Below are 12,429 nucleotides of genomic sequence, written 5' to 3'. Positions count from 1 at the left end.
CACTCTTTTACAAATCAAATGGGTTATGCATTGGGAGCTTGGCCCGACATTAGCCCACACAAGGTACTGAACCCTTTCTTCGTTGCACCACCTATTAACTGCCTTGGGGGAACGTTACTGGTACGTCGTCTCTATCTATACTTCTATTTTTACTGGGATAGCATGTTTGGGCGCATTTCTCCTTATGGTATGTCCAGTAACATAATAGTATTTTGACACTCTATTTCATTTGTTATCTTTTCTACAATTGAGTTTGCCCAATTTTACAAGATGCCATCAATGTATTAAAAACATCCTATTTCTCATTGTTACAGGTGCGGTTATGGATTAACTGGGTGTTGGTTAGCACTTGTTGCATTTCAATTGGTGAGTGTGTCACTCTGACGTGTGTAGCTTTACATTATTGTAGATCATTCAATTATGATAACCGACAGTGTCTTTGGACAGTCTCTGTTTACCATTTTGCCACGCCGGTTCACCTTACCAAATGGGATACTGTATTCTGAAGACTTGACTAGTCATCAACTTAGCAAGCTGAAAACTGTATAGTTTGGCCTAGACACTTGAGTCTAGATTTCTAGCCAGGATTTTATCCATGAGCACTGTGGACAAAAAATGTATGTTAATTATCAAAGATTCTTGTTTCCTATTGAATACCATATAGAATTCTTCAAGCTACGTAAAGATCATCTTTTTCACTTTGTGTCGGACTTTCTTACACAAATCCAAACCTGATACATTGGTGCTCATGACAACGCCAAGTTTGTCATAATTATAAACCTGCATTCTAGTTAGGGGTGGGTAACAAAGTATCGCACCTCCACCACCAGATGACAAATACTGCACCTCCTTCACTAAAATCGATCAAGCCCACAGCACATACAAATTCAAAGGTTGTAAGCTGTAACTAGCACTCTTAAACTAAAAATCAAGTTTTTGTCAAGCATTAATTTTGCTTTAATAAACGTAAAAATTGAACTAATTACCAACTTAAAAAGTATAAAAACCCCAACTCTTTTAAAACAAAAGACATATAATTATAGGAAGTTTGAGTTCATTAGATTAGAATAAACACTAATTCAAATTTGTTGTGATACTATGGTTAATCTACGAGCATGAGAAGTTTTAAGTTAATTATGATATGGATGCAAATCTCATTTAATTTTCAGAATGTCTGTTTTTTCATTAGCAAAGAATAGTGCTTGAGCCCTTGTCGAGTAGTATGTAGTTGATAGTTTTGAGTACTTAAACTAAACATATTCTATGGTTATGTGAGAAAGAAAAGAAGAGGTCGTTATTCAGTTACTTGTGTCGTCAGCAGTGGACCAATCACAAAACCCAAATCCTCCACCTCGAAAACTTTGTTCTTTCTTCGTTTATTTCTGTATCCTATTCCTTGACCACTTCGTTTCTCTCTTCTTTACCTCTAGAAGAAGCTGAGCTCCGGCAATTTTCCAGCCATGAATTTCGAAACCCTAACTCACCACCTTCACTTTCACTGCTCTTATTTCCAAACTCCCAACCGAAAATTCAATCCAAACTTCATTTCACCAAAAATTAGTGTCAGAATCCTAAGGTGCAGAGATAATCGATCCGTTATTAGAAACTGCGGCTACCCGAGCCGCGGAGTCGATAACCCCATTCATATTTTTCCAACTGAGGAAGAAAAGGAAGAGGCGGCTGTAGTGGAGAAAATGCAGATGTTTGGAGAGGTGTCTGAAAATATTAGAGAAGAATTATCGGAGAGTGGCAGTTTGTGGGATCAGATAACTGAAATTGTGAAGTTTTCTGGTCCTGTTGTTGGGCTTTGGCTTTGTGGACCATTGATGAGTTTAATTGATACAGCTGTTGTTGGTCAGAGCAGCTCCGTTGAGCTTGCTGCTTTAGGTATATAAACCTAAGAACTTCTTGTCTGTGACTTTTATCTCTCTGTTTCAATTGAATCTCACTTGTGCTATAGTATTAAGTTAAACTGACTAATTTTAAGTAATATTGATTCTATGAGAATTTTGATACAATAAAACTTCCATCTAGTTCTATTAGATATGTTGTTTAACTTAATCCAATAATTATTTTAAATAATTTGTTAAATTTCCTGCTGCCTTTGTAAAAAATTGTTGCTTAACTAGTAAAACATAGCCGCAGGACATGCTTGTGAATGTGGGATGGTGGGAGTAGTATATATGTTTTATCATCTTTGTGATTGCCAATTGAAATTCCATTGTGGATTTTATTGTATATGGCAGGGCCAGGAACAGTGTTCTCTGATTGTGCAAGCTACCTGTTTATGTTTCTTTCAATTGCCACTTCGAATTTGGTTGCTACATCCCTTGCTCAGCAGGTTTGCTGATTGAATTATATGTATTTTAATTGTTTGACACCTCTCAAAATTCTTATTTGGAGGAGACTCATGTATGCACTCCAATCTGTAAAGTTTACTTAATGTTAGCTTTATGCTCTCTTGCAACTAAGTGGCACAGGATAAAAGTGAGGTGCAACATCAGATATCTATCTTGCTGTTTGTTGGATTGGCTTGTGGTATCATGATGCTTTTCTTTACTAAGTTTTATGGCCGTTGGGCTTTGACTGGTAAGCGGGACCTAACTTCAGTACTTATTCAAGTATGTTTTTTTTGCCACCATTTTGTATATTTATTCTGTTCTGATGATTTTCGTCCCTTTATCCCCAGCTTTTGCAGGCGCTAATAATGCAGATATCATAACTGCGGCAAATACATATGTTCAGGTACATTTACTATTGACCTTGTTATTGTGAATAGTAAATGTTTGCTTGCTTTGTTATATATTATGAATAGTAAATGTTTGATTACTTTGTTATATATTATGAATAGTAAATGTTTGATTACTTTGTTATTATATTATGAATAGTAAATGTTTGATTACTTTGTTATTATGTGAACTATCAGAAGAATATGTCCTTCTACAAGTTCAAATTCTGTGCCTTTCCAGACTTAGAAGCAGCTTTTCTCCTGAACAATAGCATAATAGAAATCCTTTAGAATGATGTATGTGTACATGTATCTTATCCACCAAAATATGAAAGGGGAAAGCTGCAATAGTATTCCCTTCAGAGAAATCATTTTCTGTAAAGTTCTGGAAGTTTATGTCGCATTTCTGTTACTGGAGACTCCATTTTCTTGACTTAGTTGATCCTTTGAAGTTGATTTAATTTTTTGCTAATATCTTGAAAATGTATTTTTGGCTATGGCATACTTCAAATATCACTTTGTTGGTTATTAAATGGTGATCCTTTCCAGATACGCGGGTTGGTATGGCCAGTATGGCTTGTTGGATCGGTTGCTCAAAGTGCAAGGTCTCTCTCTCTCTTTTCTCTCTCATGGCTAGTTTATCTGGAGTCTGGACATTCTCTTTATGTTCCATACTTCTACTAGTTTGCTTTCCTTTTACTGGTTAGATATCTCTTGTGCACAGCCTGATGGCTAGTTTATCTTGGAGTCTGGACACTCTCTTATTGTTCCATTATTCTACTATTTTGCTTTCCTTTTAATGGTTAGACTCCTCGATTTTGCGTCGGTATCCATAGAATTGCTATTTTGCTCAAGACTTCAGCTATCACAAATTTCTTCTTGGTGACTAATAACCTTCTTCATGTCATATGCTTATCTACTGCGATATGTGGCTTTTGATGACTTTTATGGATTCTTTTGACGGATGTATCTTCTATTGATGCCCAATTGTTCTATTATTATGTATGCTTGGGGAAACATACTTGAAAACATGAAATCCTGCTTAATTTCTGAGTCTTAAGATTCACCTCATATATCAGTTTAGACAAGCTGTATCTGATGCATAGCCTGAATCTTGCAAATTGATACCCATCGTCCTGTTCTACTTATTCTGACATGCGCCAGTGAATATTTATTATGATTCTAATTTCATAAAACTGCTAGTTCCTTGAATATGTTTACTGGTGCACAGTTTAGGAATGAAAGATTCGTGGGGACCTATCAAAGCTTTGGCAGTTGCAAGTGCTATCAATGGCGTAGGTGATATCGTCTTATGCAAATTCCTAGGATTGGGTATTGCTGGAGCAGCATGGGCCACGATGGTGTCACAGGTGTGCTTACAAGCATATGTCATCTTAACAGAGGATCTAGCATTCACATCCATATAGTAAATTAAATTTCTTGTCCTATTGAATAATTAGAAAGACTCACTTCTATTTCAGTTTCACACTAATGCATGGTGATCATCGCAGGTTGTTGCAGCTTACATGATGATTGATGCTTTGAACAAGAAAGGGTACAATGGTTTTGCCATCTCTATTCCATCACCTAACGAATTCCTTCAGATATTCATGCTCGCAGCTCCTGCATTTGTGGCAATTTTGTCAAAGGTTTATGATGCCGTTTGTATTCTGCTTTCTCCGTTCTTTCGTACATTTATAATCATTCTATTTGTCTGACATATTTTGATGTAGATAGGATTTTACTCTCTGCTTGTGTACTTCGCTACATCAATGGGTACAAAAACTGTTGCTGCTCATCAGGTTGGGTTGATCAATATCCATCATTTTTAAATTTATATACTGTCGTACCCTTTTCCTAAGACCTCATAGAAATCAATTGTCATCAAATCCCAACCACTAGGTGATGATACAATTGTACTGCATATGTGCTGTTTGGGGTGAGCCACTTTCTCAAACAGCCCAGTCATTTATGCCTGAACTGATATATGGAGCTAATCGAAGTTTAGCAAAGGTTTGTTTTCTTAAGTTATAAATATTCTATGATCCTATTAGTTTGTGCATGTATCTTTGATATTGCAACAATTGGTAAAAGTTCTAAAGTTTTTTGTTTGAATAGTAAACCACATATTATTTACTGTCCCCCCCCAACCCTCCTATGCTATGAATTTGATACTACCCAACTGAATCATTGTTTTTGCTATTCTCTCTTTGAAATTCTTTCTGAAACTTATGACACATAACAGGTTCGACAACTACTGAAGTCGCTGGTCTTTATTGGTGCACTAAGTGGACTGATATTAGGATCTATTGGAACATCACTTCCCTGGCTATTCCCTAAAATCTTTTCCTCTGATCATGAAGTCATACAGGAGGTCGGTTTCTTTATTTTTTTCTTTTTCAGTTTTGAAATCATATGAAGGCAGTGGTGTTTTCAACAGTGGTATATATATTTGTATTTGTTTCATAAATGGTAACTGTTAAATGATTGAATAAGTCATTATGTTTCTATCAATTTTCAGGAAAAAGAAAAAATTATTCTGCTTTACGTGGCTAAATTGCATAATAGCATAATATTAACTCCATGTTTCTAGCAACACTGGAAATGGCTCTTGTAACGAACAAATTCACCAATAACATCCTTTTCTAAACTGTAGTAGACGCATGATGATAATGCTGAAATTTTGGAAATTAAATTGGATGTTGTCACCATTTAGTTTATCTTATAAAATGCAGATGCACAAGGTGCTGATCCCTTTCTTTATTGCTCTATTTGCTGCACCACCTATTAATTGCCTCGAAGGCACATTAATGGTACGTGGTCTCTGTCTATAGTTCTGTACTTTGCTTGTAATAATGTATTGACTTTAAGGTGCTTGTGAACTGTGCAGGCTGGAAGAGATTTGAAGTTCCTAGGTATCTCAATGACTGGCATCGCATGTTTGGGGACACTTCTAGTTAAGGTATGCCCAGATAACATATTGTTCTGGCACTCAATTTGAATGCTTATCTTTACTACCCTTGAGTTTCTGTCTTAATTTGGTACCCAATTTTACAGAGTCCATCCATGTATTAAATTTAAAAACAACATATATCTCATTGCTACAGGTGTTGAGCCAGAGGGGTTATGGATTAACTGGGTGTTGGTTAGCACTTGTTGCATTTCAATTGGTAAGTGTGTTGCCCTGATATTCTGTAGCTTTACATTGTTGTAGACCATTCTAATTATGATAACTGATGGTGTCTCTGGACAGTCTCTGTTTACCGTTTTGCTGAGACGGCTCACCTTACCTAGTGGGATACTGTACTCTGAAGACGTGACTCGTTATGAACATGGGAAGCTGAAAACTGTATAGTTTGGCCTGTGTCCGGGACACTAAAGTCCCTCAAGATTTCTACCCAGGACTTTACCCAAAATATGTATGTTAATTATTAACACACTTATTATTTCCATTGGTATACCATACAAAAATCTTCTAAGCATCACAATATTGTCTATGCCATTGCTAATTGCAGTGGTCTGTTTCACAAATGCATCTAGTATGGACTTCCCTGCCGGCCTTGCTTCCAGGGAACTTTCTAGTTTTGCTTTGTGAAAACCTTGGATTCTTATTTTAACAACAAGAGCAAGAGTGGTAGACCGGTAGATCATTTTGAAACGCACAAATAACGGAAAATAGTTAATAAGGTATTTGTTTAGGTTTATTTGGAATATTTCATTAAAATTCTTAAATTTCAGGAGTTTATTATATATTAGGTCGATATCCTAAAATTTTAATAACATACTTTGGAACATCTTATAAGCTCTCAATGAACTTGTGAAAACTGTTGTATACACGCCTTTAAGGTAAACACTTGTTTTGACAGCCGCAGTAATTTTACTATGCTACAATGTTTGGGTTTGGTGGATGTAAATAAACGAAAGTTTACTAATCTCTGCCGCTGATTCTGAAGAAAAATGAGAAAACGTTGTCCTTCCTTATATTTCTTTTTGTCTCCAGACAGAGAGAAAATATAGACCAGAAAAAGGAGAGGACGTTGTTAGTTACTTCTCTCACTTGAAAGCTTCCAAATTTTAAGAAGAATTTATATTTATTTATTAAAAATTCCACGCCTTCTCTTCCTGACTTTTTGTGATTCATTCATTTTCATTCAGCATTTGGCGCTTTTCTCTCTCTTCTTTCTCTCTCTACAAAGCAATACGCAGCGCCCGCGAAGACGAGTCTAGCCATGATTCTGAAAACGCCAATTCACCACTCTTACCACCCTAGTCTCCGAACCCCTAACAGAGAATTCAGTCGACGTTCCTGTCTATACAGACCCACTCTCCGAACCTTAAAGCTAAAGAGCAATACGATTTTTATTTCCAATTGCATTTCTCCGAGCGATGAAGTTACTGGGAGCATTGCTCAAATTTCAGCGATTGAAGAAGAAAAGGAAGAAAACACAGCTGTAGTAGGGAAAACGCATTTCTTCGAAGAGACTTCTGAGCAAAGCAGAGAAGAGTTCTCTGAGAATGAGAGCTTGTGGAGTCAGATGGTGGAAATCGCCAAGTTTTCTGGACCGGCAGTTGGCCTTTGGACTTGCGGCCCATTAATGAGTTTAATTGATACTGCTGTTATTGGTCAAGGAAGCTCCATTGAGCTTGCTGCTTTAGGTTCCATGAAATTTATTGTTATTTCTATTTGTCGTGTTACACGCCGTATGTTTCAGCTTGCAATTTGATTTGCTTGAATATTGTATTTATTTATTTTGTGATTTTGGCAGGTCCGGGGACTGTGTTTTGTGATAATACGAGCTATGTGTTTATGTTTCTCTCAATTGCTACTTCAAATTTGGTTGCTACTTCTCTTGCCAGACAGGTTAGTAGCTTGGAGCTATTATATCTTTATGTAGTTTCTAATTTACTAATATTTCCATTTTCCCAAGCAGCTGGGTCAATCAACTATAGAATCTGTCTAATATGGGCCTTATTTATGCTTGCTTGCAACTAAGTGTTTCAGGATAAAAATGAGGTGCAGCATCAGATATCTATCTTGCTGTTTATTGGATTGGCTTGTGGTTTTCTTATGCTTTTCTTTACAAGGTGCTATGGTCCTTGGGCGTTGACTGGTAAAGAAGGATAAACTTTAGCTTTCCCAGATGTGTTATTGCTGAGATTTTCGAATTCTGGTCTGAGCTGATAAAATTTCTTTGCATTACTCTCCAGCTTTTGCAGGGGCAAACAATGCTGAAATCATAACTGCAGCAAACACATACGTTCAGGTTCATAGCCCAGTTCCCTGTTTGCAGCTTGTCCTCTAAATATTCATATTGATTCCATGTTTTGGCTGGTTATATAAACATATATATATATATATATATATATCAATAGGTTATTTATTTGTTCATGCCTAAGCATCAAAGAAGGTGTGCAATACATTGTGTGCTCAATTATTGCTTAATTATGGCGATGGCTTTAATACTTTGAATAACAAGTCCTTCTGTAGCATCTTTTTACAGTGATGGAGTTACAATTGAATGATAATTATGCAAATTATAGTTGAATAAAAGTAACTTCAAAAGTATGAGGACAAGGCCAAAGTACTTGCATTTAAGTAAAGTCAGTTTTTACTGCGGCAAAAGAACTTGGGCTGATATTTAGGTGGAAATTCTTTTTCTTTCTCCAATAACCACCCATGTTGGGCAGGGAGCTCTTAAATATTGAATGGGGTCCAACGGCCAGTGATATTCAGAATGATAAACACTAAAACTGCACAGGGCAATTGTATCAATATGTTGGATATCTCTATGGTGGCATTCATAATTTTCCTTTTTATGGATACTTATTTTTTTTAAGTCTACCATGATTGATGCATTTCAAGAAATCTGGCTCTTTACATACTGCAAAGTCACTGTATACAGTGACTCTGTTGAGAGTCAGCGGCTTCTTTATAGTCAATTGCTTTTTTCCTGCAGAACATAGAAAAGAACCTTTTTACATCTACTTTGTCCATTTTCTGTTTATGTATATTTTTCCAGATTCGAGGCTTAGCATGGCCAGCAATACTAATTGGATGGGTTGCTCAAAGTGCAAGGTCCGGCATTTTTTAAGTATCTAATTGGCTGAATGTTCTATGTTCTTTCCTTAGTTCTCTAAGTAACTATGGAGTTGTTAGTCAATCTCTGTGCTTTAGCGAATGACTCCACTGGTAATTAAACACTCATAATCGCACAACACTCAGTTTTAGTTTAGAAGTTATTGTTATGTGGATCACTACGTAATTGTTATCATAGTTTGTCTTTTACCAGTGTGTAATTTCATCAAAGTCAGGCTATGCTAGGAAAGCAAACTTTGTAAGGAACCATGTATTATATTCTGAGGCTTAATGAGTCACTGGATCAAGTTAAAAGAAATGCAAGTTGACGCATAGTTTATCTCTTAACTTGCATGATGCTTTGCAATTTGAGTCCTAAATTGGTCAGTTCCTTAATGTGCTTGCTTTCTCTTGTTTTTTGTGCACAGCTTAGGAATGAAAGATTCTTGGGGACCTTTAAAGGCTTTGGCAGTTGCAAGTGCTATTAATGGCATTGGTGACATAGTGTTGTGCAGATTCTTAGGATATGGTATTGCTGGAGCAGCATGGGCGACAATGGTATCTCAGGTATGCTGAATATGCTTGAGATATCATACAACATGACTGCATAATCGCATTGGAATACCTAAACATTATTTTTTTCTCTTTTGTTCAATAAAGACGCACTCCCCTTCATTTGAGTTTCCAAGTAATGCATAATCTGTCTTAGGTTGTTGCAGCTTATATGATGATTAAAGCTCTGAACAGTAAGGGATATAATGGCTTTGCCATCTCTGTTCCATCACGTAATGAACTCCTTCAGATATTATTGCTTGCAGCTCCAGTATTTGTGACAATGATGTCAAAGGTTTGTGATGACTTTCTTGATTCTATTTGTGTTGTCGCTTACTATCCACCACCGTTCTAACAGTTATATTTTAGGTGGCATTTTACTCTCTGCTTGTGTACTTTGCTACATCAATGGGTACAAAAACTATTGCTGCTCATCAGGTTAGGGTTTTTCATGTCAATTATCTTCTCCATATTATGGGCATAATTTCTTTTTACTCATTCTGATCTAATGACAGTGGATCCTCACTTCCTCTACTTTAGGTCATGATACAAGTGTACTGCATGTGTACCGTATGGGGCGAGCCTCTTTCACAGACGGCACAGTCTTTTATGCCTGAGCTGATATATGGAACTAATCAGAATCTAGCCAAGGTTGTAATGTTTAATTTCGAAAATTAGAGTATTTAGGATGTGCACATTTGAGTTCATTCCTTGGTGATTTTAACAAATCTCTTAAGTTCATCTTACAAACCATTGAAGTTCATTGTTTGAGAATAAAGGGGAACATGAGTTTCAATTGCTCATTTTTTGTTTTGCCCTCTCCCACTTGTGAAATAATATTGATCGGAGACACACTACTTGAAAATATTGCAACTTACCTTCCCTGAAATCTTATGTTGATTGACAGGCTCGAACAATGCTGAAATCACTCGTCATTATTGGTGCGCTAAGTGGACTGATTTTGGGGTTTATTGGAACATCAGTTCCTTGGCTATTCCCTAAACTCTTTTCGCCTGATCCTGAGGTTATACAGGAGGTCAGGCCCCCACCCTCTCAGAATAAATATGAAGGGCAATTAATGTTAAGTATTCAAGAGTTTTGGTCTATGTATTTGCTGAGGTTGGTAATAGGTAATTAATTGGAAAATTGTTTAATCTTGCACTAAGCTAATCATGTTGGTTGAGAAGATGCTGCATTTTAGTATACTTTGCTCTACTGGCTGAGTAGAAACTCAAATAGTAATTCTTGTCACTTCAAATAGCGTGGTCAATTATATGCTTTATTCACTATTACATCAGTGGGAATTAGAGCATCATCACTACTTCTGGCAAGCTAGTACTGACTATTTCATATTTAAGGTGTCTAATAACATGAGGCTGGTGCGGTATTAGAAAGTTCATCAAGTTTTTAAAAATTGAAATGGATGATTTTTTGCATTTGATTTATCTTGTACAAATGCAGATGCACAAGGTATTGATACCTTACTTTCTTGCACTATGTATCACACCCAGTACTCACAGCCTTGAGGGTACCTTATTGGTAAGTTATCTTATACTTATCAGTCTTTTATCTTTGTCTCAAATGAAAATCTGGTTCTCGATGAACTCACAAAAGATTTACTTCTCAAATTAGGTACCATGCTTTGATTTATGGTACTGTGCATATTATCATTTTTAGTGAAGGAAACATTTGGACGAAAGTTCGGTGTTTTTAAGTGTATTACCTCTAAATTATTGTTGGTAATTTATTTCAGGAAAGCAAAACTTAATTCTAGTCCTTTTTCATAATAGTGGCCACCTTCAACGTTTTACTTAAGCTTCTGGATCCTCGAACAAGACATCCTGTTTGGGGGTTGGAGTGTGTTGCTATCTTCCACTCAAGTCCTTACAAATTGTTTGTCCATAACACTAGTGTTTGAGATGCATTGGAAAAGCTAGAGGCTCCGAATGAATTTGTTGAGATTTTTTTTGGTACCATATATAAGAGCTGCAGTGGCTGTACCCCCATTTGGTTATCGCGTGCTACTCATGAACATGAAACTGTGAATTTTATATCTGAGAGGTTGTATCCAACAATCTTTTGTATTCAACATCAAGATGCATCTTGCCTATGCAGGCTGGACGAGACTTGAAGTTCATTAGTACATCAATGACTGGGATCTTTTGTTTGGGCTCCCTTCTCCTTGTGGTATGCTGATTTACAGATTTGCTCCTTACTTTCAAAGGCTGAAGTTACTTACTACTCTGAGAGTTGATTTACACATTTGATCGTTACTGCTTATGCATTATTATTTGAGTTTATTTCAATCCATTTAATGTCATTATGTCTTACATCTCCAGCTATTAAGCAGCAATGGTTATGGTTTAGCTGGGTGTTGGTTTACACTCGTTGCATTCCAATGGGTAAGTCTATGATTCCAGAATTCGCATGCACTTAATATTTTCATTAAATGTCTGAATTGGGATAACTCTTACTTCTCTGGCCAGTCTCGGTTTTCTATTGCTCTACGGCGGCTCACTTTACCAAACGGGATGCTTTATTCTGAAGACTTGACCCATTATCAACTCGAGAAGCTGAAATCTGTATAATATTGTTTCTACTTTGAAGCCATTATGCCATTCTTAGGTCTGCATCATTGCGCAGATGCAGACTTTCTTCTTCTTCCTCTTTTCTTCTTAAATTAAGTCACAAAAAAAAAAAAAAAGCCAGCATGGAAGCTAACGGCCAAAGGTTGACAGTTGCCAAGTAGTTCTCCTTGGTCTGTTGTATTCTATAGTTTCTCTTTCACTTTTCATCGCCAGTTGTTATGTTGTGTCTCCAAGTATTTCGACATTAGGGGTTAGGAATTTGATTCTGATCATGTAATCATGAACAATCTCTGAAATGCATAAATCATGATTCCGTTCTAACATTATTGTGAACCTTTCTGAAAATCAATGCAGGAAATTTTGTAGAACAATGCTTCAGCTCAATCCCTAGACTCTCAAAACCATTCCCCATTCAGAAGTTGTAAATGACATCCACTCGATTAATGGACTCTCCAAACATCCCCCATGCAAGCATTGTGGATATA

At 36.6% G+C, this 12,429-nt stretch overlaps 3 protein-coding genes across 5 annotated transcripts in view; 2 read left to right on the top strand and 1 right to left on the bottom strand.

Annotated features, from left to right (window-relative positions):
- On the top strand, positions 1,280 to 7,004 carry LOC105169691 (protein DETOXIFICATION 46, chloroplastic). Of its 2 annotated transcripts, XR_848448.2 has the most exons (15): positions 1,280 to 1,887; positions 2,247 to 2,341; positions 2,481 to 2,589; positions 2,690 to 2,745; positions 3,278 to 3,333; positions 3,960 to 4,098; positions 4,240 to 4,377; positions 4,462 to 4,530; positions 4,631 to 4,741; positions 4,974 to 5,102; positions 5,464 to 5,541; positions 5,619 to 5,690; positions 5,836 to 5,898; positions 5,982 to 6,147; positions 6,884 to 7,004. XR_848448.2 is itself a non-coding variant. In XM_011090173.2 (14 exons), exons 1-14 carry the CDS (start codon positions 1,461 to 1,463, stop codon positions 6,081 to 6,083), a joined length of 1,644 nt encoding a protein of 547 aa, XP_011088475.1. In that variant the 5' UTR covers positions 1,280 to 1,460; the 3' UTR covers positions 6,084 to 6,206. The 2 variants fall into 2 exon arrangements, 1 of the variants encoding a protein (XP_011088475.1); XM_011090173.2 differs by lacking the exon at positions 6,884 to 7,004 and having other exon boundaries at positions 5,982 to 6,206.
- LOC105169692 (protein DETOXIFICATION 46, chloroplastic) lies at positions 6,934 to 12,060 on the top strand. Of its 2 annotated transcripts, XM_020695934.1 has the most exons (14): positions 6,934 to 7,384; positions 7,495 to 7,589; positions 7,731 to 7,839; positions 7,937 to 7,992; positions 8,749 to 8,804; positions 9,233 to 9,371; positions 9,514 to 9,651; positions 9,726 to 9,794; positions 9,897 to 10,007; positions 10,264 to 10,392; positions 10,818 to 10,895; positions 11,472 to 11,543; positions 11,696 to 11,758; positions 11,843 to 12,060. In XM_020695934.1, the coding sequence occupies exons 1-14, from the start codon at positions 6,958 to 6,960 to the stop codon at positions 11,942 to 11,944; spliced, it is 1,644 nt and encodes a 547-aa protein (XP_020551593.1). In that variant the 5' UTR covers positions 6,934 to 6,957; the 3' UTR covers positions 11,945 to 12,060. The 2 variants fall into 2 exon arrangements, with proteins under 2 accessions (XP_020551593.1, XP_020551594.1); XM_020695935.1 differs by lacking the exon at positions 10,818 to 10,895.
- The window catches only part of LOC105169690, a 1,667-nt gene continuing 1,478 nt past the window's right edge, over positions 12,241 to 12,429 (bottom strand). Inside the window, exon 3 of the mRNA XM_011090171.2 lies at positions 12,241 to 12,429. This exon is cut by the window's right edge and continues 188 nt beyond it. The gene's annotated coding sequence lies outside the window, so the exon portion shown is untranslated.

Source organism: Sesamum indicum, linkage group LG8 (genome assembly GCF_000512975.1).
Source record: "Sesamum indicum cultivar Zhongzhi No. 13 linkage group LG8, S_indicum_v1.0, whole genome shotgun sequence".
Classification (NCBI taxonomy): Eukaryota; Viridiplantae; Streptophyta; class Magnoliopsida; order Lamiales; family Pedaliaceae; genus Sesamum; species Sesamum indicum.
This window is presented reverse-complemented; position numbering and strand designations above follow the sequence as displayed.